The following is a 26,591-nucleotide window of genomic DNA, read 5'->3' on the forward strand; positions in this document are numbered from 1 at the left end:
GGCGCGACAATCCTCTTATCGTGGCCGCCACTAATTACCTATACGACCCAGACGACGGGGCAACGCAAAACCGCCGTCAACCGAAACATATCTTTTCAAATCCCCTGGATCCCAAGCACTGGTCCTCGTCGAACTCGTCGATGACGACGAAGAGTTCGACGAGTGAACTAACTCACAGCCCACTGAGTTTCTCGTTGGATCTTCTCAGTGGGTCGCGATTCCGTTGCGGTAGTAGATTTAGTAGAGCACTGCTCTTGCTAGGGCTAGTCTTAGCAAATTCCCTCATGTCGAGCCCGTGAGCTCACCTACCCGACCTGCGAATAGCTAGGGTAAAAAAAAAACGATTAAAATAAATCCATTAACAAGAAAAAACATTTTAGGAAGCTTTTACGAACGAAAATGAACAATGGTAGTGAACCCTAAAACCGCAAAAACAATTTATTTCAACTCACAACATGCTTGCCTTCCGACTTAAACGCGGTTTTTAGAATTTAAAATTATAAAATCATAAATATTATTTTTAACAAATTAACAAAAGTTTCGTGCGATTTGTTAATAGTGAAATTAATTTTAATAATGTGCGAAGTTAAAATTACCGTAGAAGACAAAAATACTAGAAGTAATGTAAGGGGTTGTGGCCTAATTATATTGGTTTTAAGAACCATTTTTCATGGATTGAGTTGGTCGATACATTCCTTTGTGACTTTATACGGGATTCGTGTTGTGTTTACGGTATCTGAAGAACTAATGGAAAACCCGATGATAAGCGAAATGATAAAATTCACACCGCTTTTCTTGACCAACTGGAATTTTGTGAGTATAAATACTGCTGCTACTTTCTTTTTCCTACCTAAGCTGAGAGCCTTGAGAGGCTATATCAGCGTAACCTTAACTAGTAGGTGAACTCACGGGGCTCAAACCTGACGACGTTGCTAACACGAACCTTAGCAAGAGCCGTCTTTCGGAGAATCTACCACCGGATCGGAAACGCGACCCACTGAGAATATCCGGCGAGAAACTCAGTGGGCTGTGTCTGTGGCTTAATTTACTCGTCGAGCCCTTCGTCGCAAGCGACGGGTTTGAAGAGAACGATGACCGGTGCTTGAGGTACCTAAAAGCACCGTTAGTGGATCGGGAGGATCCGTAATGACGTGTGCTGCTACTGTTAGCTTGGTGTGTGTCTATGTTTTTTTGTTTTCTACCTATTCTAGTGACCGATATTAGATACACCGAACAAGTAGGTGAGCATAAGGGACTCAAATCTAGTCAATTTGCTAACACTGGCCCTAGCAAGAGTAGTTCGCAGAATCTACCACCGGATCGGAAACGCGACCCACTGAGAGGATCCGGCGTGGAACTCTGTGGGCTGTGTCTGAGGGCTAAGTGTCTATATTTCTTTGTATTTAACGAAATCTTTGAACGTAATTTTCAACCAACTTCAAGACATCTGAATGATTGGTAAATTTGCGCACCCATTAAAAAAACCGATGAAGATACAATAATTTTATAACTTTGCTCTAGCATAACCAGTTTAGATAGCATAAAATAAAATAAAAGATATTAATTTTAAAAGTTTTATTTATTTAAATGATAGCTCGGTTTGTTATTTGAGCGTGTTTTTTGATATTTTTAACCGACTTCAAAACAGGAGGAGGTTCTCAATTCGGCTGTATGTTTTTTTTATGTTTGTCACCTCCGAACTTTTGACTGGGTGAATCGATTTTGGTGATTCTTTTTTTATTAGAAAACCGACACTTTTCGTGTGGTCCCATTTCAATTTAATCCAGTTCTGATAATGGTATCCATGAGAAAACCATATAAGTGTTAAATTTGCATTAAGTACGTGCGCGACAAATAGATGAATAACTCAATAACTCAATATCACGCCAACCGATTTCGATGATTATTGTTTTTAATGTATATTAATTTGTTTTGGAATATCTTTTTTTTCTATGTGAATTTTTTTTTATTGCTTATATGTGTGGACGAGCTCACAGCCCACCTGGCGTTAAGTGGTTACTGGAGCCCATAGACATCTACAACGTAAATGCGCCACAAACCTTGAGATATAAGTTCTAAGGTCTCAGTATAGTTACAACGGCTGCCCCACCCTTCAAACCGAAACGCATTACTGCTTCACGGCAGAAACAGGAGGGGCGGTGGTACCGACCCGTGCGGACTCACAAGAGGTCCTACCACCAGTAAAGTGTCTATTTATAATTCTTAAACCAAAGATATTGCTGTTTAGTAAGTCAGTGCTGTGATAAATGATTTTGCAATTATAAAACTTGGGCTATTAAATTCATTTTACGGCTTTAGTATTAGTTTTTAAGGAAGCGTTAGCAAAAATCTTTAGTGGTCAAAATAATAATTAAAAATATGTACTTTATGGTTTAATCTCGGGTTTAATGTTGTTATTTTATTATATGCTACGTTTTGAATACTCTATTTATTTATTTAAGGATTACCAACAGGGTTTACAGTAAGACATAAAATAACATTGACATGTATAGAGCAATTGATAACTGCAACTCTAATTAGAGGCAATCACAGCATGCATTACATTAATATATCAACAGAGTTTATAGTTTATAGTTTAGAGTTTATAGTTTTCTTGGTCGTAGACGATTAAGGTGTTGTCCGTGGGTATTTGATTATTGTACTCTTGTCTTTTGCGTTTACACAGAAATAACTGACACTAAAGTCACAGTACTGGTACTAATTGATTTTTCAAATGCGTTCAATGCCGTCAATCACGATATCCTCCTATCTATTTTGTCCTATATTATGATCTCTCCTACAGCACTGGAATGGTTTTCATCATATCTTCTGGGACGCCAGCAGTGTACTCGTATTGATGACACCTCTTCAAGTTGGTGCAATGTCAACTCTGGCGTGCCCCGGGGCGGTATTTTGTCTCCATTATTATTTTCTATTTTTATAAATTTCTTAACACATAATCTTCAGTGTGCGTATCATCTGTATGCTGATGACTTGCAGCTTTATAGACAGACGACTGTGGAGTCTATTTCTCAGGCAATAAACCAGTTAAATAGGGATCTGGACTACATATGTAGTTGGTCAACTAAGTTTGGCTTAACTGTGAATCCAACTAAATGCCAAGCCATTATTGTGGGCAGTCCTCGTATGATCCAACGCTTAACTACTATGTCACTCCCACCTATATTCTATAATGGTACAGTAATTCCCCTAAGTTCCGTGGTTAAGAACCTAGGCCTGTACATAGACTCCACACTCGACTGGAAAGCTCAAGTATCTTACGTTGGACAAAGAACCTCTGGAATTCTTCGTGCTCTGTATCGCCTCAAGAATTTCTTACCATCAGCGACCAAGACTATGCTAGTACAAGCCTTGATCTTCCCTATTATTGATTATGGTGATGTGTGTTATTTTGACCTGAATGCAGACCTTCTTAATAAACTTGATCGTCTTCTTAATAACTGCATTCGATTTATTTTTAATTTTCGTAAATATGATCATATATCTTCTTATCGTGCTCAGCTCAAACTTCTACCGATTCGCCAGCGTCGTAATTTACGTGCACTGACGACTCTTCATTCCTTACTTATGTCTCCCGAACCTCCTTCCTATCTAACTTCCTATTTTCAATATCTTCACTCCAGCCATGAGCGGGCCCTACGTTCTCTCAATAGCCTATTAATTCGTTGTCCCACACATAGTTCTAGTTATGTTCGTAACTCTTTCGTCGTGCAATCTGTTCTGCTATGGAATGCGCTTCCTCTCGAGATCAGGACTATTACTAACCGCTGCACGTTCAAGTTAAGGGTTCGGCGAATGCTGTTGGAAAAGTTAGCGGAATCGTCATGAACTTCTTAAGATGAAGTTATTTATTAAGGAAATTTATTAATATATTCTTTTTAATACTGTATAAACTATTATATGTATGTATGTATGTATGTTTATATTTATATGTGATTTTGTATATATGTAGATATACTTTTTTTTTGTATGTATTCGTAGCCTAATATAAATTTCATTCCACCTACCACTATTTACTCTGCACTACCTTTGGTTGACTGGTAGAGAATGCCTTAGGCATTAAGTCCGCCAATGTAAATTTTACATGAAGTGTAATAAATAAATAAATAAATAACTAATGAAGAAGAAAAAATCCTCAAGTTTATTTATTTATTGCCCTTGTAGGCAAACGAGCAACCGGGCCCACCTGATGGTGAGTGGTTACCGTCGCCCATGGACTTCAGCAATGCCAGGTGCAGAGCCAAGCCGCTGCCTACCGCTTAATACTCTCCACAAGCCTCGTTTGAAGAAGGACATGTCATAGCGCTCGGGAAACACCGTGGAGGGGAGCTCATTCCATAGCCGGATGGTGCGTGGCAATGGCAAGGGCATCCTCAAGTCTAAGTAGTTTGTTTGTCTCGGGTTTTCATCCATAAAGATAATACACATAATGTTTTCATCTTCATGAGAAAAGGATCAAATGTTCAACAATTATTACTCTGTTATATAGTAAAGTTGGTCTTCGCTTCTGTCGTCTAAGTCTTGCTTTATTCTTCTTCTTAGTCGAATACTTCATTGCTGAAGGTCGTGTCCCTGAAAGCCCTTCGTGGCTCTTTGCACCATCAGCTTCCATTTCCTTCGGTTTTCGGCTTCTCTCAGGGCGGTCGCAACAGAGAGTCCAGTGGGCGCAGCTATCTGATCCGACCAACGGTTTTGTGGCCGGCCGGCGGGTCTTTTCCCTTCTACCTTGCCCACCACAATCTTTCAAGGTCGTCTGGTGGCCGCCGAGCAATCTGACCAAAGTAATCGAGAACATTCTGGTAGAAAAGCGTCGACAGTCTCGTTTCTATATGAAGTTGCTCGAGGATAGATTTATTTGTTTTCTTGGCGATCTTTGCTCTATTATTTCTTTCGAATAACTCAGTAATTTTTGTCTGGCCTCTGTCGAAAAACATTCTATGGGCTATTAGGACATTCAACAGTACCGGAACACCGAGGCAACGTTCTAGAACCTTCGCGAATTGTTTCGCGGAATATTCGAGAGATGGTATAGTCTTTTCGATATCTGAGGAATTGTTCGAGATGATACCAGCATCTCGTTTTTACCATCGCACCGCCCGCCACCGGAGTAGAGTTCATCCATACTACCTGGAGCCACTGCGGTCATCCACAGTGCGCTTCCAGAGATCTTTTTTGCCACGTACCATCCGGCTATGGAATGAGCTCCCCTCCACGGTGTTACCCGAGCGCTATGACATGTCCTTCTTCAAACGAGGCTTGTGGAGAGTATTAAGCGGTAGGCAGCGGCTTGGCTCTGCCCCTGGCATTGCTGAAGTCCATGGGCGACGGTAACCACTCACCGTATGGTGGGCCGTATGCCCGTCTGCCTACAAAGGCAATAAAAAAAACTGTTTTTGATGTCTGACAACAGATGTCGTTACTCGTACCGACTTGAGAGTGGGAAGGACATATCCCCGGGATAATTCAGTGGAAGGGCGTTCATTCTAGATCTAGATGATCCGTGGCAGAAATTTGTTTCCAGGGTCGCACTCTGGACGTAAGCAGTGGTTACGGATAGTAGGAACGAACTGGGGCGGGTTGTTGCCAAAAGGGTGTGATGGAATCACTTCAATAAATGCTCATCATCCATCTCCTAGCATTGAAATGATCATAACATGACTTACGTAACGATTACGATTCTCCGTGACATTAACGATCAATTTAAATACATTAGCATTATGACATTGATTTGATTACGTAATAGCTTGTGGATTTTCTAAAAACAAAAGAATAGGAATGTTAGTTCTTTATGAATGAATGATTTATTTTATTTCAGACAACAATAAGTCCATATGTGTACACAGTATCATTGAAACATGCTTAAAATTAACAAAACCAATCAAATAAAAAATATACATTTATTAAAAGTAGTTATCAGTGGAATGAATACCTTTCAAATATTCCATTCCCCTGATACCTACTTCGAACCATCCATTATTATTATTATTATTGTTTAGTCTTTATGTGTCCTTATTTATAGTGTCCTCTTGATACCAAGGCATCGCACCGTGTTACGAATACCAAGCCTTAGTATATCACCAAGCTGATGAATGACTTTTTTTATTGCTTAGATTGTTAGTCAAGCTCACAGTCCACCTGGTGTTAAATTACCGAAGCCCATAGACACCTACGACGTAAAAGCCGCCATCCACCTTGAGATATGAGTTCTAAAGTCACAGTATAGTTACAACGGCTGCCCCACCCTTCAAACCGAAACGCATTACTGCTTCACGGTAGAAATAGGTAGGGTGGTGGTACCTTCCCGTGCGGACTCACAAGACGTCCTACCACTATCCTCCTATGGGGTTTCCATTACGGCCGTTTGGCTGGCGACCTTTTGGTGTACATCATTCACCTTTGAGAGCAAGGGCAAGGATGCCTTGTTGCGATGAGCCTTGAGGTCGCTTCCAGCATTGTCTAGCTGAGGTTAACATACGGACTCTGCAAGTCGATCGCTAGCTTTTTGCATGGATGGATCCCATTTCGAGAAAGCGGCACGACACGAGAACCCTCTCATCGTGGCCGCCGGTAACTAAGTACATTACCGATCCTGCGGACCGAATGGTAAACAGTCGACGTCGCTCAAAACCCGTTATTTCGAATCCTCCCGATCCACTAACAATGTTTTTAAGTATTCCAAGCACCGGTCATGGTTCTCGTCTTGTCGCTTGCGACGAAGGGCTCGGCGAGTAAATTAACCCACAGACCCAGCCCACTAAGTTTCTCGTCGGATCTTCTCAGTGAGTTGCGTTTCCGATTCGCTGGTAGACTCTGCGAAGCACGGCTCTTGATAGGGTTCGTGTTAGCAACGTCGTCAGGTTTGAGCCCTATGAGCTCACCTACTAGTTATGGTTACTCGGAAAAAAAGGAGATTTGGCTCGTCAGTCTACCGAACAATCTCAGCCAAGCGATAGAAGATCTTATCTTTGTTATTACTCTCCAAATATCTATAAAGAGAGACAAAACAGCATTTTCTAAGTGGTTTGTTTAACTTAATCTTCTTTATTATCACCAACTAGCTAACCCGGTAGACTTCGCAGTGCCTCAATCGATAAATAAAAGACCTAAGCTTTTGTATAAAATAAACATCAAGGGAGAAACAAAATTGTTATTTTTATTTAATTCCGAGCATTTTCATACCTTTTAAACCTTCTCTGGACTTCCACGAATAATTCAAGACCAAAATTAGCCAAATCGGTCCAGCCGTTCTCGAGTTTTAGCGAGACTAACGAACAGCAATACATTTTTATATATAAGGCAAAAATAATTTTATACACAAAATGAATTTTAATCTTGTGCTTACGGTAGTATAAGAAACAGTATATTACAAAAATACAGAAACAGGTAGCATTGTGTTCAAATCAAGTTTCTTGTAAAGCTGTTTTTGTCGGCCTGTACTATTTATACCGAGAACTGGTTGTGCCTTTGTCTGTAACGTATTTTTTGGTTAGACTAGTCGACGAGCTGACGGCTGACTCGGTGTTAAGTGGTCGCCGGAGTCCGTAGACATCAACAACTTTAGTCTCCAGTCACCTTGAGAAATAAGTTCTAAGGTTTCCGTTTTTATAGTACATCATCTCAACAATAAATATAATCAGTCAAGTCAACAGAGTCAACAGTTACTGGTGGCCCAGAGGCCTTTCCAGTTTCACCAGGACAGGTGGGCGAGCAAAAGCTCAGCCAGGAGGGGTGAGATTTGCTAACGGCTACTTGAGCGTCTCCAAAAGAAACCTAACAACACAAGAGTAACTGCTTCGCGAATGAATCTATTGCCGGATCGGAATAGCGACCCGCTGAGAAGATAACTTGGATAAACGCCGACAGTCAGATAACTTGGAAAAAGTGATTGTGACGGGCAAAGTAGAAGGAAAGAGACCCCGCGGCCGATTACCTAACCGTTGGTGTGATCAAGTAACCGCTCTAACTGGGCTGCCAGTCGCAACCGTCATCCGAGCAGCTGAGGACCGGACGAGATAGAAACAGCTCACGAGACAGGCAACGGTCAAGTTTCAGGGACACGACCTTCAGCAATGAAGAAAGCGAAGAAGAAGAGAAGATCCGGCGAGAAACTCAGCGGGCTGATGCATGGGTTAGCTTGCACGTCGAAATCTTTGCCCAGTTTGACGAGTAGGGTCACTGGGGTCCCTAAGCCTGCTAGCGTTAGAGCTGAAGGCGTCTAATGCAGGGGTTATTGGATCTGATGGATCCGTAAGGACGTGTGTTAACACTAAACATATCATAACGGGTCAAATGACCCATTTTGAACTTATGGATTGAAAATTCACGTATCGTCTTATTGCTATTGCACATTTACTTTGACTTACCAATTAATATACAAATTTTTTTTTTTGGAGTAATACCTGTCGTATACCGTTATCTACCTATTATGGTAGAAATCTTCTTCTCAGTCGGACACTCTTGTCAGAGTAGTCGTGGTTGCGCTGACGCTGTATGTGCAGTAGGACCTGTTAGGTCGCCCATGTTCCCGACGACCGCCCTCCGGGCAATGCGCTTCCAGGTCTGGTAGAAATAAGTACCAGTAGGTGTTGGTATGATTAGTCTTAATTATACATATAGCATCCCTATCGTTGTGACCGGTAGCTGCGGTGGTGCCATTTCATTGTTACCTTAAAGTGCTGGTGTTTATAGCGTGCACGATGCCTAGTCGTTGTCACTCACGGACTAGCCCAGAATGGCATAGCTGTAATACCATAATACCAGTTCTGTTATTGGTGACTACAAGGACGTGGTTGGTTAAATGCCCTCGGTGGATCTCGTGACCTGACTTCGTAGTGGCTCGTAGCACGCCAAGAGGTCCTCAAGGTCTAACGATGATGGTCTCCAAGCAGAAATGAAAAACTATTGATTTATTTAGTACATTTAAATCCATGATTGCTTATTCCGTATAAAGTCCATTGCCGAAATGATGAAAACGTCTTATGTTTTTTTGTCTATGTCGCTTATGTAAGCTTGATGTGAGAATACACAAAAATTATAATTGAGGTGTTGATGAAAATTGTGTTTTGATTAACTAATCTATATATGTATATTCATTTTTGAATTGCTATTCGTTAGTCTCGCTAAAACTCGAGAACGGTTGGGCCGATTTGGCTAATTTTGGTCTTGAATTATTTGTCGAAGTTTAGAGAAGGTTTAAAAGGTAGATAAATATGAAAATGCTCGGAATTAAATAAAAATAATAATTTTGTTTTCCCTTTGATGTGTCCCCCGTCGGACGGATTCCTTTTGTTTGTTTTAAGTTTATTTTAAACAAAAGTTTAGGTCTTTTATTTATCGATTGAGGCACTACGAAGTCTACTCTATTGATATATTTATTTCGCCGTGGGTTTATTTCCACGTCGAATCCTTTGTCTCATTCGACAGATTCTACGAGAGCGGCGACTGATGTTTAGAGTGCCTAAAATCACCGTTAGTGGTTCGAAAGGATCCGAAATGACGTGTTTTGGGCGACAGCGACTGTTTACCATTCGGTCCGCAGGATCGGGTATGAGAGAGGGAGAGCTCATCCCTCTCCTCACCTAGCCGTCGCAGCCAGGGGCCGGAGAAGAACTTTTGCCCAACTCTGGCCTCTGTAGGAGGCGACCTCCCCCTGGAGAAGTTCACACGCGGACCTGAGGGGAGAGACAGTGCGGCGTGCTGCTCTATCAAATCAAATCAAAATTTGTTTATTCAACATAAATGAAAGTACATACTTGTTGAACGTCAAAAAAAACTACCGCCAATTCACAAACTAGCGGGCATGTCTTTTTTTTTAAATATTAGTTGTGTTTTTTTATAATATTTGCTTTTTTTTTCGCGCTGCATGTTCCACGGAACTGCTGCATAAGAGCAACCGATTGGCGGTGTGTCGCGTTCCGACCTGACAGGCTGGTTCTGATCCAGCGGGGTATTTCGGAACACCAAAGGCACCGCCTGGGATAGTCTGCCAGGCTGTCGTACCGAGACGGCCGACCTAGAGTCGTTGACTATCGCCTGGACGACCCGTCGGACGTATTTGGGGTGGCCTCGCGAGTCTGGACGAGTTGACCGCTGGAACCCCCCCACTCTGCCTGGGTTCTGAGCCGGGCGGAGATCGGACGTCGGCTGAGTGCAAGGGAAGTCGTTTGGTGGGTAGGGCCCGAAAACATCATTGGGCCCGCGGCTCTCAACTTCTGCAGACTGTCAAGTCCCACATACTCCGCCCGCCCCCTAGGCGCGGGGACTTCGGAAGGAGGTTCGGCCCCGGCCTCAAAAAAAAAAAGGAGCTGGTATCGCACATTCTTATTTGAAACACTGAAGAATTGAGTTGAATTGAGATTTAAAGCATCGTCCACTGTTTAGTCGTGTGCGTCTTTGAAATATTGCTAAGCGCTCAGAATCTCGGCAATAATTATAACTAGAGGTCCCGCAGTAGTCGAAATTCGACTATAATTAATTGGAATTGTAAGTTTGTACACTATTATGATTGTATTTTATACTTCTATAATCACAAATTTCGCCAAGGCTACACTATAAAAAATATTAACAAAGACAAACAATATTTACTCTCAATTTGACAACAGACGTCAAGAATAAAAGTTTGACAATAAATAGTATGCATGCGTGTGTGCGTGAAATACATGGTATGTAGTGTGTGTAATGTTTTCTTTATTGATTTAATGTATCTTTTATGCATTATTTTAAAAACAATATTAGTATTGTGCACTTCTTCTCTATATTCTCTATAAGTGTGGAAATTTTCATACTCTTCCGTCCGCGCAATTTTCGTAAAAAAGGATACAAAGTTTTTGCTTCACGTATCGATATATAGATGACAATAACAGACGCACGATTAAACCGTAAAGTTAGCTTCAATTATCTATACGACTCACGTAAACCGAAGAAAAAACATTAAAAAACAAAAGGCAAGTCTAATTAAAACAGTCTACGCACAGAAATAGCAGCGTGATTGTTAATTGCTTTAATTATAAACAACATAATTGCGCTACTCTGATGTATATGAAGCTGTTTCTGATTCACTTTTGAAGTCTGCTATAATTCTTTTTGTTTTGGAAACCAGAACTTCAGTCCAACATGGCCACTTTGACAGTCGTGCTGGTCACGTAGGCCGTTGACGCTGTCAATGTCTATCACCACGGTAACCTTTATTGTACTAATATATTACTGGTGGTAGGACCTCTTGTGAGTCCGCACGGGTAGGTACCACCGCCCCGCCTATTTCTGCCGTGAAGCAGTAATGCGTTTCGGTTTGAAGGGTGGGGCAGCCGTTGTGACTATACTGAGACTTTAGAACTATATCTCAAGGTGTGTGGCGCATTTACGTTATAGATGTCTATGGGCTCCAGTAACCACTTAACACCAGGTGGGCTGTGAGCTCGTCCACACATCTCGAAGCGATTGGGTTTTAAGTGATTTTTGTGCAAAAGCAGTCGAAAGAAGTAAATAATCTTCGTCCGAGAGGGGTCATCAATACATTGAGGTAGCTTAAATGTCATCCATCTTATTATTATTGTTATTTCTTACGTAGTTTGGAGCCAGTGTCGGATTCAGACTATGGGGGGTATATTTTTTTGTATGGAAGATAAAATTTGAGAAGTGTGGTCGCGTTGTGAATATGAATTTGGCGCTGGAGCAATACTCTAGTCTAATACGTTTTTTTAACCGACTTCAGAAAAGGAGGAGGTTCTCAATTCGATTGTATTTTTTTATGTTTGTTATCTCATAACTTTTGACTGGGTTAATCGATTTTGATGATTCTTTTATTATTAGAAAGCTGACGCTTCCCGTGTGGTCCCATTTCAATTTAGTCCAGTTCTGATAATGAAATCCATGAGAAAACCATATAAGTCTTAAATTTGCATTAAGCACGTGCGCGACAAATAGATGAATAACTCAATAACTCAATATCACGCCAACCGATTTCGATGATTATTGTTTTTAATGTATATTAATTAATTTGTTTTGGAATATATATTTTTTGCTATTTGAAGTCGGTTTTTGTTAAAGCATATCTATTTACAATTATTTGTGTATAAGTTTGTTACGAACATTTATTTAGGATGTAATTACTGGTCTTGTGAGCCCGCACGGTTAGGTACCACCACTCCGCCTATTTCTGCCGTGAAGCAGTAATGCGTTTCGGTTCGAAGGACAGTCGCTGTGTTGTAAAACAGCAACTTAGAATTCATCTCTCAAGGTGTGTGTGTGGGGGCATTTACCTTGTTGATGTATATGTCGTCGTGGCCCAAAGGATAAGACGTCCGATGCATTCGTATCTAGCTATGCACCGGTGTTCGAATCCCGCAGGCGGGCACAAATTTTTCTAATGACATACGTACTTAACAAATGTTCACGATTAACTTCCACGGTGAAGGAATAAAATCGTGTAATAAAAATCAAACCCGCGAAATTATAATTTGCGTAATTACCAGAGGCAAAGCCTCTTATGAGTCCGCACGGGTAGGTACCACCGCCCCGCCTATTTCTGCCGTGAAGCAGTAACGCGTTTCGGTTTGACGGGCGGAGCAGCCGTTGTAACTATACCGAGACCTTAGAACTTATATCTCGAGGTGGGTGGCGCATTTACGTTGTAGATGTCTATGGATTCAGGAAACTCATCGTCCACCCATCGAAGCAATAAAAAAGGTCACGAGGCGGTATTTTTCACGGCGCCCCAAAGCGATACTCATGTAAGTTCGGTCCTGGTAATCGCTCGGAATCTATTTTCGGTTCATGCGAGAATAAAAAACGAGTATACTTATAAAATTTTGCATAAATTAGTTAATACAACTCGACGCATTATTATTATTATAATAAAGTATTTAACACATCTGGTTATTTTAATTCGTCACAGTGTACAGAGCAAACGTGTACAGGAAATGAATATAAGAATATTTTTGTTTTAATTAATGGCGTAAATTCTTTTGAGCGGCCATTTTGAAATTTAATTTTAAGATACATTGTTCGTTTTTTATTAGAAAAAAATTGTGGTTATTAAAAAAAAAGAGTGTTTGCTTCGACTGCCATTGTGTTTTAAAAGTTCCACACGAGAACGCGATTTTAAAAATTCTCGATCCAAAACTGTTTTAAAGAAGCAAGCAATCTTGTTTTGTATCGTCAAGATGTGTCAAGTTCTTACGTGGAATCAAAATGGCGGAAGTTCTGGAAAACGATGCTCAATAGTTTTGTGTTTTCGATTCATTTTTCATTTGTTTTTTCTGTCTGTACACATAGCGGTGTCCGTTTATGGCGTGCTCATTGTGTGTGAAAACATTAACAATGAAATTGATCTACTCAGGCAAGTTTCTGTGTTTTCGTTTGGCTATGGGACCAATTGGAATTTTGTAAGTTGGTTTTATTTTTTATAATTTATTTTGTATTGCTTAGATGGGTGGACGAGCTCACAGCCCACCTGGTGTTAAGTGGTTTTCGGAGCCCATAGACATCTACAACGTAAATACCGCCACCCACCTTGAGATATAAGTTCTAAGTATAGTTACAACGGCTGCCCCGCCCTTCAAACCGACACGCATACAAATATTCTTAGTGACCGCCCTTTGTACACTGAATAAAATTGGTACTCTATTAATAGCAGTTTGAAGTTAATCTTTCGGTTATGTACTTAAACTTTAGGACCTCTTGTGAGTCCGCGCGGGTGGGTACCACCATCCTGCCTATTTCTGCCGTGAAGCAGTAATGCGTTTCGGTTTGAAGGGTGGGGCAGCCGTCGTTACTATACTTGAGACCTTAGAACTTGTATCTCAAGGTGGGTGGCGCATTTACGTCGTGGATGTCTATGGGCTCCAGTAACCACCTAACACCAGGTGGGCTGTGAGCTCGTCCACCCATCTAAGCAATAAAAAAAATAAAAAATATATATATATCACAAGTCATGTTCGAAAAAGCGCGGGCTAGTTTTGATTTCTCGGGTTATTTTTTTGACTAATCGATATCTATTTTTTAATTAACAAGTTAAGTTTGATTTTGATACGCACAAAAATTAATTCAGGCACTGAAAATTTGAATATTATAAATTATTTCAATTTTTCTCTATTCTTAAAGGCTGCAATTTTTTTTTTTAAATTCACCTCTGAAACTGTTTCACGGCAAAAATAAGCAGAGCAGCGGTGGGGTAAATATTACAACAAACAGACTATTACTCACTCAAATATAAGATATACATATTTTAAGGTTACTTAATGAATAATAATCTATATTAATATTATAAAGCTGAAGAGTTTGTTTGTTTGTTTGAACGCGCTAATCTCAGGAACTACTGGTCTGATTTTAAAAATTAATTTGATTAATTTGAATTCTTTGAGTGTTAGATATGTAATATGTATAATAAATGGGCTTTATTGAGGAAGGCTATAGGATATATAATATCACGCTAAGACCAATACAGACGGAGCACCAATAAAGAATGTTTCCACCAACAACACCGATAAAAATGTGGTTTTTTTTTCATTTTGAGAGCTTCCGCTGTGTGCGCTGCGAAAACGGTGAAATTTTTTATGAAATATTAGAATCGGTTCAAGCATTCTCGAGAAATGGGTGAACATACATAGTTAAAAAATTGTGGTCGAATTGATAGCCTCCTCTTTTGAAGTCGGTTAAAAAGCGTGATTTTAGTACCTTAAATAGCTCCTTAACATTCTATTCTCCAAAAATATTTTAACTTTCTACGTAAATGAAGAGGCGGGTGAAATTTAGCGTTATGCCAAAGTAGCTATTCCACGCGGACGAAGTCGCGGGCAAAAGCTAGTATACTCAATCTAAACTAATATATAAATCTACAGTGGTTTTTACGGATGTTCCGTTATAACTACTGAACCATGCATCCGATTGACTTGAAACTTGGTATCCATGTAGAAAATACACGTACTTAATGGATAGGCTAATATTTATATGAGTCTTGGACTCCCTACACCAGTTGCGGGGGCGTTAATGATGAGAATCTTTGTGGGGGTGAGAAATAATAATGTTAATTTTAAATGCCCAGCGAAGCGGACGGGTATAGCTAGTAAATTATAAATCAACAGAATTAAGATGTCGAATACGGAAGGTCGAACGCGCAAAACATTCGCTGCTTGAATATGCAAATATGTTCCGGCTGACAAACAATTAATCATTTTTATATATTTCATTTTTCGGAACCATCAAGATCACGACTGTACCCCGGAACTGGTACTTATAATTCCTCCGGGCCATAAATATGCATGATCGTGCTTCCAAATTCTATGAATATTGTTTTAAATAAATTTTAATAAATTTGAATTAAAAATAGTGTAAGAAAAAATGATTTTATTGTAAAAAAGCGTGGGTTGCTTTTTGCAGGATATTATCAAAATAACCTTTCAACTCATATCTGTTCATAAAATATTTATAACTACTGATACCTTGCACCCCATGCTTTTTTTACAATAATATCATTTTTTCTTACACTATTTTTAATTTAAATTTATTAAAATTTATTTCCTATTTTGTAGTTGGCTTTTCTATTAAAGCGTATTTTGTTAGTTTTTTTCAACTATTATTTATTTTTCATTTTTTAGTTGAATTTCAATTTATTCAATATTTTTTTTAATATTGAATTGTCATCGGTCCTTAATAAGTATACCAAATTTCGAGTTAATCCGACGTTTTGAAGGGGGTCAAAATCATGTTCAAAGATTCCGTTACATACTAACTACAATATTAGATTATTTTTTTAATATTATATTTTTTATTAATTATCATTTTTACAATGAGTATTATAACGTAACAATTATTGCAATATTGAAATGCCTGGAGCGAGCAACTCATTCCCTCTTTGTGCAATCTTCTAGATAATATAATCATTGACTTTATAGTAAGCTTTATTGCACAGATGTTCTTTAATAGTTTTCTTAAACCTATGTATATGTAGGTTCTGAACATCTTGTGGGATTTTGTTGTACAGGCGCACAGACAAACACCCGAATGAATTTCGTATCTTATGTAACCTACTCATCGGCACAACAAGCTTGTGTTTGTACCAAGCCTCATTATCACATTACGATATAAGTTTATTATCTAAACTACAACTAACCGATACTAGGGTCCGTCTGTAGAAAGTCGACTGATCTAAATTTATTTTATGTCTTACATTTTCTCTTTTGTTTTATTATTAATCTTTTGTAGCACTGGAGCCGTCAATAACCATTAAACAAATGTACCCATTATTACTGACAGAAGAGAAAATAGCGTTAAACTATTGTATATTTGTTTATGTTGCGTTTTTTTATTGTTTAGACGGATGGACGAGCTCACAGCCCACCTGGTGTTAAGTGGTTACTGGAGCCCATAGACATCTACAACGTAAATGCGTCACCCAACTTGAGATATAAGTTCTAAGGTCTCAGTATAGTCACAACGGCTGCCCCACCTTTCAAACCGAAACGCATTACTGCTTCACGGCAGAAATAGGCAGGGTGGTGGTACCCACCCGTGAGGACTCACAAGAGGTCCTACCACCAGTAAAAATTAAGTTAACATTGTGATTTTTTTGCGTAGTTGGGTGGACGAGCTCACAGCCCACCTGGTGTTAAATGGTTACCGGAGCCCAAAGACATACACATAGTTAATCCCGCTACCTACTTTGAGACACAAATCCCAATATTTCCCAGTACAACGGCTAGCCCTTCACGGCAGAATTAGGCAGGATAGTGCTAGCTAGCTGGCTCACATGATTACCAGTCAAATCCCTCCCTCCGGTCTTAATGTCATGGCGTTGTATAAGCTGTTCACCATCTCGCGTTTCAGTCTAAACAGTGCAAAGTTTTGGTTCGGAAGCTATCACAGAATTGTATTGACGGGAAACCGCGTGGCATAGCTTCTTCTCTCTCCTCAATACTGAGGATCGTGACCAGGAAGTCGTCGTGGCCTAAAGGATAAGGCGTCCGGTGTATTCGTATCTAGCACCGGTGTTCGAATCCCGCAGGCGGGTACCAATTTTTCTAATGAAATACGTATTCGACAAATGTTCACGATTCACTTCCAGGGTGAAGGAATAACATCGTGTAATAAAAATCAAACCCGAAAAATTTACATTTGCGTAATTACTGGTGTTAGGACGTCTTGTGAGTCCACACTGGTAGCGGTGTCACCTACCAGTGTACCTACCCTGCCTATTTCTGCCGTGAAGCAGTAATGCGGTTTGAAGGGTGGGACAGAGTCTGTTCCGGATCATTCCACGCCATTTGCTCCTATCTGTGGCATAACTAGTATCATTGAAAATAATGTTGCGTTTATCTGCCGCACCGAAATACGCCCGTACCGATTCTAGGACTTACTTCTCAAATCGCGAGGAGATAATGAACTGTTATCAAAACTGGTCATCATCGATAGATCACGCAACGCATATAACCGAGCGTGCAATTAATGTATTAATAAATACATACCTAAACAATTAATTCTTATCTCAATTAAGGCCACCTCTTGTGAGTCCGCACGGGTAGGTACCACCACCCCGCCTGTTTCTGCCGTGAAGCAGTAATGCGTTTCGGTTTGAAGGGTGGGGTAGCGTTGTAACTATACTGAGACCTTTGAACTTATATCTCAAGGTGGGTGGCGCATTTAGATTGTAGATGTCTATGGGCTCCAGTAACCACTTAGCACCAGGTGGGCTGTGAGCTCGTCCACCCATCTAAGCAATAAAAAAAAGGTGAAGTACGTTGACTTTACAATCGTAACGATATTAATGTTTTGCATCAAACTTTTAATTTAAATTAATTATGGTCGAATTTCGACTACTGGGCGACTATTTATTAATCAACTACCTGACCTGGCAAACTTCGTAGTGCCTCAATCGATAAATAAAAGACCTAAACTTTTGTAAAATAAACTTAAAACAAACAAAAGGAATCCGTCCGACGGGGGATACATCAAAGGAAAAACAAAATTGTTATTTTTATTTAATTCTGAGCATTTGCATAATTATCTATCCTTTCAAACCTTCTCTGGACTTCCACAAATAATTCAAGACCAAAATTAGCCAAATCTGTCCAGCCGCTCTCGAGTTTTAGCGAGACTAACGAACAGCAATTCATTTTTATATATACTAGTGGTCCTGCAGTAGTCGAAATTCGACTATAATTAATTGAAATTATAAGCTTTAACATTATTATGGTTATATTGTCATACTTCTATAATATGATCACAGATTTCGCCAAAACTACACCATGGATAAATAAGATTAAAGATAAACAATATCAATCTATTCTCAATTTGACTACAGACTTTAATAATAACAAAAGTTTGACAATTGACAATAAGCAAAGAGTATATTTATATGTATGTGTTGTGTCAAATATGTATTTGTAGGTAGCGTGTGTAATATATTTTTTTATTGATTTAAGGTGTTTATAATGCATAATTTAAAAAATATATATGCATTCTGCACTCATTCTCTATATTCTCTATAAGTGTGGAAAATGCCATACTCCTCCGTCCGCGCAGTTTTCCTTAAAAGGGATACAAAGTTTTTGCTTCACGTATTAATATACTGATAATATCGACGCACTAACATCGCTGTGCTATTGAAACTTGAAGTTCAAAAAGGACTGTCACGACGAAACAAGTTTCACACAGGGTCATTTCTCTGACGTTGACGACAAAAAAAATAATCATATTCATACTTAATTTTACTATTTATATACGTATTTCCTCCATCATATACTTAGATACGTTACATAATGAATGCGAATGTCACTAATTAAGTCGAAGTTGATTTCCTGTTATGATTTTTTTTTTAACCGTGGCCTTCATAATTGCGTGCGACATGCGATCACTCCGCTCGTGGCTAAGCACGTATTAGAACCATTCAGTTTCTTAACGTAAAGAAATTGACAACTTATATTTGCTGTCCATTGTCATTGTCTAGGCCTACATAGGTATTGCTGTATAGGTTTCAGTGAAAGACTGATTCTCGTAGGGTGGTTTAATGAGTAATTACGAGTATGGTTACAAATAATGTTAAAAAGGAGGAAAAAAGAATGAGAGCTTGTTCTTCTTTTTTTTCCTATCTATTCTAGTGACCTCGACAGGTTTTAAATTTACCTAACTAGTAGGTGAGCTCACGGGCTCAAACCTGACGAAGTTGCTAGCACTAGCCCTAGCAAGGGCAGTGCTTCGCAGAATCTCCCATCGGATCGGAAACGCGACCCACTGAGAAGATCCGGCGAGAAACTCAGTTGGCTGTGTCTGTGGGTTAATTTACTCGCCGAACACTTCGTCGCAAGCGACGGATTCGACGAGAATGATGACCGGTGCTTGAGGTACTTAAAAGCACTGTTAGTGGATCGGGAGAATCTGAAATGACGGGCTTAGGGCGACGTCGACTGTTTACCATTCGGTCCGCAGGATCGGGTATGTAGTTACCGGCGGCCACGATGACAGGGTTCTCGTGTCGTGCCGCTTTTTCGAAATGGTATTTTTTCTCGGCTGCGCAGGAGTCTTTTATAGAACAGCCGCGTGGTGCGGGCCGACAATCGTGACCATTGAACATGAGTGCTATCAGTGCTCAATATTAATCACAGGAAGAGCTGGGAGGAAACATAAAGCAAAGATTATCAATGTTGGAGAAATAGGTGCGGTATTTCCAGAGTGCACAGTTAGAGGTCCTTCCTCGTAAAGTCGTGTTCCTCATGTCTGACAATCGTGTCCAACTCCGTTCGCGACGTTCGTCTGTTGTGCCGTCTGTATCTTTGGCTACTTGAACAGTATTGTAAACGGTGGAAACAAGGCTAGTGCGGATCGGGCCAGACCAAACGTATTAGGCTTAATTTCTTACCACTTGGCCAGTAACCACCAGTTTTACAAGAATTTCTCCGTATTTTCTGGTGATGTGTCGGGAGTATTTTAAGATACGTTTGAATTAATTAATATTGGTTAGATGATCTGTGAACATGATAACGTGTGAATGAATTGCATTATTATAGTAAAATATTGCTGCGAAAAGAGTGTCATGAATCAAGGTGCGGAGTGAGAGGTCCCTATATTGCTGTCTCTGTTCAACGCGATGACGATTAAAATATTCTAAAGGAGTTCGGTCGGATACAAACTATGAAGTGCCTTTAATGACAGTACCCTAAGTTTAAGCTTAACCAGAAAAATGTATCATACACATAGCGCCCTAGTTCCTAAGACTCTGCTGTTAAATTAGGCACCATTGGAAGGATCGTTCACCCAAATAGTACAAATATCCGTTTAAATCAAAGGATACATTTGCATTTTTTGGTCAGGATGAAATAGTTGACTGAGAGAGATAGACGCGATGTGCAGATTTTGTACTGGTGGTAGGACCTCTTGTGAGTCCGCTTCGGTTTGTAGGGTGGAGCAGCCGTTGTAACTATAATTGATACCTTAGAACTTATATTTCAAGGTGGGTGGCGCATTTACGTTGTAGATGTCTATGGGCTCCAGTAACTACTTAACACCAGATGGGCTGTCCTGTCCATATATCTAAGCAATAAATAAACATAAAAATTAAACTTTATTTATTTCAGTTGTTCCAAACGTGCTTTCTGACTCTTTCGCTGATCTATGATGTACTGGAATGGCTGAATAAGGTGGACACAAATATTGCTACTAAAATCCAATACTACAGAGACGTGATTTTTTCCGGACTGGTCGTGCCCTTGACGTGTGTAAGTGAACTCTAAGATGTCTTATTATCTCATTAACTGCGTCGCGTTTTATTACGCGCAGACTTAAGTGGTAGATAGGAAATCATATCAAAACCTTGTAATCTAAGTATAGGGCGTTCTAGAAATTTAATAACGCCATCTATCTGGTGCTACTGTAAATTCGCTTATAAAGCTTAATAGCTTTGTTTTAAATATGTCGTAATTATTATTAAAAAAAGCTTAAGATTTATCGAAATCTGTTCGAAAACTTTTTACGCACGACAGATTTGCATCAAAATGTTATATATATACATTTTTTTTTATTGCCCGTGTAGACAGACGCGTACGGTAGAGCGTACGGCCCATTTGATGGTGAGTGGTTACCGTCGCCCATGGACTTCAGCAATGCCAGGGGCAGAGTCAAGCCTCTGCCTACCGTTTAGATAGATTAAAAGTAAATAATTGTTGTAGGAAATTTGAAGTAGAGACACTGTTTAAATTATCTTGTGATCTCAAATACTTGAAACCTCCCTTACTACAAAAATCCACAAAATAAATAGTTACGTATTGAAAATTAAATCCTTTAGGTTTATACTGTAACTGGCTTATAAAGAAAAGGTGTTCCATCGCAGATGTAGTTCAAGATGAAAGAGCCCCACCCTGAGCTAAGTGTCCCGAAGTCCATAAACATTGCAAAGTAACCATCGTCCTTGAGACATGAGGCCGGACTCGCAATTGAACACAACTGCCTTTCTTCATCCCTGAAATAAGCAAAATAGTATTCAGGTCGACCAATTCTGAATCCACGATCACCAGCAAAACCGAAGATTGTGGATCGCAAGGCGCTGTTATTCAATGCTGTTGTCAACTTTACGTTTGTCTGATGTCCGTTTTTTTGGGAGGCTTACGAACAAAACTACCCTCAAATTTACTATTAATGTCTATTAATCTATCTATCTACCCAGAGATATCCCCTGCTGACACAGGCCTCCACCAAGCGTCGCCAAAAAGATCATAACGTAATTTTAACTTTTTTTATTGCTTAGATGGGTGGACGAGCTTACAGCCCACCTGGTGTTAAGAGGTTACTGGAGCCCATAGATATCTACAACGTGAATGCGCCACCCACATTGAAATATAAGCTCTAAGATCTCAGTATAGTTACAACGACTGCCCACCTTTTTATTGCTTAGATGGGTAGACGAGCTCACAGCCCACTTGGTGTTTATTAGTTACCGGAGCCCATAGACATCTACAACGTAAATGCGCCACCCACCTTGAGACATGAGTTCTAAGATCTCAGCATAGTTACAACGGCTGCCCTACCCTTCCAACCGAAGCGCATTACTGCTTCACGGCAGAAATAGGCAGGGCAGTGGTACTTAGACGCGCGGACTCACAAGAGGTCCTACCATCAGTAAAAAAAAAATCTTAACTGCGTAGATCTTAAGTCTTAACGTAATTTAAAGTAATTAATTGTACTTTTCAGTTCATATCGTCAATGTTTTGGATCGTGTTCTCGATAGACAGGGAGCTAGTGTTCCCCGAAGTCTACGACCAGATCGTGCCATGGTGGTTCAATCACTGCGTACACACTAACATCACCATAGTCGTCATAATTGAGACGTTGCTGCAAGCGAGACGCCACCCAAGAGACTTGAAGACAGAGGTCATCATGAACGGAACTGTAGGCGTCGCTTACGCCATTGTGTAAGTAATGGTTGGAATTAGCAGACCCTTCTAGGCCACTTGTTGTCAGCGTGCTTGCAAGACCGAGATTCCATTTATTTCTATATGGCAGTGGTACTAATGGAATAGACATCTTATCGCAGCGGGTCGCCAATGGTCATCGTTCTCGTCGAACCCGCCGCTTGCGACGAAGGGCTCGAGTAAATTAACCCACAGACACAGCCCACTGCGTTTCTCGCCGGATCTTCTCAGTGGGTCACGTTTCCGATCCGGTTGTATATTCTGCGAAGCACGGCTCTTACGGGTTCGTGTTAGCAACGTCGTCAGGTTTGAGCCCCGTGAGCTCACCTACTAGTTAAGGTTACGCTGAAATAGCCTCTCAAGGCTATTAGCATAGGTAGGAATAAAAAAAAGCAGCGGGTCGCCTCACAAAAGCGTCTCTAGCCCGTCCGTCTGCAATCATTACGCTACCACCTCCTTACGCCCTTCAGTAAGCGCGCAGTCAAACTGAAACCTGTAAAAATGGAAGAGGTTCATTGAGTGCTGAGATTGGCGCCCTCTGATACCACTGCGCCCCCACCCTGCACTACAGAAAAAGCCGCCTCTGTCACTGCTTATGTATACGCTATGATGTCTAAGGACTTCAGTTGCGGCTCAAAATCTGGACGGGCTGTAAATTAGTCTGGCCATCTCCACAAAACAACTTTACACCAAATCCAATTGAATTGATTGCTATATCCGTGCGGACTCACAAGACGTCAAGAGTAGGACGTCTTGTGAGTCTGCACGGGTAGGTACCAAGGCCCTGCCTATTTCTGCCGTGAAGCAGTAATTCGTTTCGGTTTGAAGGGTGGGGCAGCCGTTGTAACTATACTGAGACCTTAGAACTCATATCTCAAGGTAGTTGGCGGCATTTACGTTGTAGATGTCTATGGGTTCAGGTAACTACTAAACACCAGGTGGGCCTTGAGCTCGTCCACTCATCTAAGTAATCTGTACTAATATTATAAAGCTGAAGAGTTTGTTTGTTTGAACGCGCTAATCTCAGAAACTACCGGTCCGATTTGAAAAATTCTTTCAGTGTTAGATAAACCATTCACTGAGGAAGGCTATAGGCATATAACATCTCGGTAAGACCAATACAAGTGTAGCACCAATAAAGAATGTTTCAAAATAGGGGTTTAAATAGCTCCTTAAAGTTCTATAATTCAAAAATATTTTCACTTTCTACGTAAATGAAGTGGGGGGTAAAATTTATATTAGCGTTATGCCAAAGTAACTATTCCACGCAGACGGAGTCGCGGGCAAAAGCTATAAGTAAATAATAAAAGAAATCCTCATTTTTAGTTCATCCCCAATTCTTTGTGCAGGTACTACGCGATTTACTTCTTCGCGAAACGCTGGTTGTACGCCGTTTTCGGCATCATGACCTGGTGGCAGGTCTGTCTCTACCAGCTACTGATCTGGGGGTCGTGTTTCGCCTTCTACTTCCTTCAGTTCCCGGTCAACAGGCTCTTCCATCGGGAGGAGGTCCCGTCCCTCCGGGAGATCAAAGATGAGAAGACGGGTCCTCCAGCAGAAGAGGATATGGACATAGATATTTTGCATGATTCAAAACTATCCCCTTTAGTTGTAAAATCTTGGAGTCTCAAATACAGGTCTATGAGGGACCAAATGGAAAATTCTAGATTATAAAATGATTTTTGTCTGTTTAAAGCTTTAGATAAATTTTTGTGTTAAGTCTTTTTAAATGTTTGAGATGCTTGTGGCAAGTGTCCACAGCAGATGCGGTGTGCCTTGTGCCATGATGTAGGGTACCAAATGTGTTAATTCTGTTGTCCCATGCCAAAGCGGATGGCAAAAGACATTAGAAATAAGGAAACTGTGTGTGTGTTTGTGTTTGTAAATATAGTCCGGTAATATAGTCCGGTTTTTTAACGATCTCGTTAGCGTAAAAGTTAACTCGATCTGTATGCAATTGAAACAGCGCCCCTAGCGGCAAACACAGGCAAACGGCAACTCAATAACTGTCGGTACTGGAAACATTGTACCATGGTTCACTTGCGCACTAAATAATAATAATAATAATGGTTGGTTCGAAGTAAGTATCAGTCGAATGGAATATTTGAAATATATTCAACTGAGAATTCCTTTTAATAAATGTATCTTTTTTATTTGATTGGTTTTGTTAATGTTAAGTATGTTTCAATGATACTATGTACACATATGGACTTGTTGTTGTCTGAAATAAAATAATTCATTCATTCATTCATTCATTCATTCATTCATTCATTCATTCATTCATACATTCACTCATTCATTCATTCATTCATTCACTCACTCAATACAAATTTGAGATAACTTTTACGCTATCGAGAACGTTTAAAAACACTCACTAAGCACACTAATTATATCTACTTGCCGTTAATGCCTAAGAACTTGCAATACTGTGATAATTGGGAAACCAATTAAAACAATAACATTAATGTGATAATATTTATCAATAAATAAATGTGATCGAATTGTCTTTATTCTCGCTTTTTTTTTTCTACCTTTGCTGATAACCTTGAGAGGCTATTTCAGCTTCGCCCTAACGTTTGTAGGTGAGCTCGCGGGGCTCAAACGGAGATTTGCTAACACTGACCCTAGCAAGAGCAGTGCTTCGCAGAATCTACCACCGGATCGGAAACGCGACCCACTGAGAAGATCCGGCGAGAAACTCAGTGGGCTGTGTCTATGGGTTAGTTCGCTCGTCGAGCCCTTCGTCGCAAGCGACGGGTTCGACGAGGACGGTGACCGGTATTCTCGCTAGCGTTATCAAAGCGTGTGAGGAATCTTATTATTATTAAATCAACGTCATTGAATGATTGTTGATACACAGCTAGACCTAGTGGAATTAATGGGGGGACTATCTACCACATTAAAACAATTGGTTGAAGTTGCATTAGTTTTTATTTCTATTTGAGAGTTTACTGGTGGCCCGGAAGCCTTTCCGGTTTTATCAGTGCAGGTGGGCGAGCAAGGGCTCAGCCAGTAGGGGTAAGATTTGCTAACAGCTGCCCGAGCGCCACCAAAGTCGATCTAACTACTCAGGAGTCGCTGCATTTGTATAACGGCTATGGCCATTGTTATTCAACGGGTTCTAATCCGGTCATCGTCCTCGTCGAACCCGTCGCTTGCGAGTTTCTCGCCGGATCTTCTCAGTGAGTCGCGTTTCCAATCCGGTTGTAGATTCTGCGAAGCACTGCTCTTGCTAGGGTTCGTGTTAGCAACGTTATCAGGTTTGAGCCCCGCGAGCTCACCTACTAGTTACGGCTGCGCTGATATAGCCTCTCAAGGCTCTCAGCTTAGGTAGGAAAAAAAAGGGTCCTAATCACGAGATGATCGGACCAAATACGATCTTCTCTGAGCATCAATTTCCACAATGCCCTTCATGAAGCAAAGGATCGCAGCAGATGGAGGGAATGCAGCGGGGGAGTCTCGACCCTCAGTAATGAGGAAAACGACGCGAGGAGGAGGAGGAATCACTATTTTCACATTCAGTAAGTTCACGATATTTCAGGGTGTTGCAAGCGTCGTCGTCACTGGTAGACTGAAGATCGCGGGATTTTAGGAGTAAACCAAGTGTTCGATCCATTCTCTAGTCCGTTTTAGTTAATACTGGAACTCGTTGACTTGCCCCGATACTAAACCTTATTAAGAATGTTAGTGAATAGGTACGCATTGAATCTTGGCTTGATATTGAATGCACAGCATTGTGTATAGATGAGTCGTCTATTATCAAAGGTGGCAATCTGTGCATTTGGACAAAAAAAATGTTATTGATATGTCAAAACAGATTGATTTACATATAATCGTCTCCTTCAAAGAATACGGTTCAAAACCTGCATTAAATAAAGGTTAATAGTTAACCTGTTATTTATCTAAGATGTCGTTCAGAGGAGTTTTGTGACTGCCAATGGAATACAAAGTCAATAATTCGTTTTTCTGATTTATCAATAATTGTCCAAAAGTGACATTGCCGGCTTTGATAATAGTCGACTCAGATGTAGCTATCTATGGTTCGTTCTTCTTTCTTCTTTCGAACGTTTGAACGGTGATGGTTGTGATGTGTATAAAGTTCGATAACCACTTAATACTTGTGAGCCATTTATCAATGCAATAAAAACACCTTAAACACTAGGCAGAATTGAGCGA

The 26,591-nt window shown here is 40.3% G+C and overlaps 1 protein-coding gene across 2 annotated transcripts; it reads left to right on the forward strand.

Moving 5' to 3' along the window:
* The first annotated feature begins 437 nt into the window (after window positions 1–437).
* Window positions 438–24,925, forward strand: LOC105841470 (androgen-dependent TFPI-regulating protein). 2 transcript variants are annotated; one of them, XM_012689443.4, is made up of 4 exons: window positions 438–813; window positions 20,586–20,726; window positions 22,195–22,415; window positions 23,765–24,925. In XM_012689443.4, exons 1-4 carry the CDS (start codon window positions 577–579, stop codon window positions 24,087–24,089), a joined length of 924 nt encoding a protein of 307 aa, XP_012544897.2. In that variant the 5' UTR covers window positions 438–576; the 3' UTR covers window positions 24,090–24,925. The 2 variants fall into 2 exon arrangements, with proteins under 2 accessions (XP_012544897.2, XP_012544898.2); XM_012689444.4 differs by lacking the exon at window positions 438–813 and adding an exon at window positions 12,898–13,403.
* The last annotated feature ends 1,666 nt before the right edge of the window (window positions 24,926–26,591 follow it).

This window comes from Bombyx mori, chromosome 2, assembly GCF_030269925.1.
Source record: "Bombyx mori chromosome 2, ASM3026992v2".
Classification (NCBI taxonomy): domain Eukaryota; kingdom Metazoa; phylum Arthropoda; class Insecta; order Lepidoptera; family Bombycidae; genus Bombyx; species Bombyx mori.

Excerpts from the sequence above, each read along its gene's own strand:
- LOC105841470 (XM_012689443.4), top strand. The coding sequence starts at position 577 with ATGTGCGAAGTTAAAATTACCGTAGAAGACAAAAATACTAGAAGTAAT. Across the intron at positions 814-20,585 it reads TCTTGACCAACTGGAATTTT|TTGTTCCAAACGTGCTTTCT; the intron begins GTGAGTATAAAT and ends TATTTATTTCAG. Across the intron at positions 22,416-23,764 it reads GGCGTCGCTTACGCCATTGT|GTACTACGCGATTTACTTCT; the intron begins GTAAGTAATGGT and ends TTCTTTGTGCAG.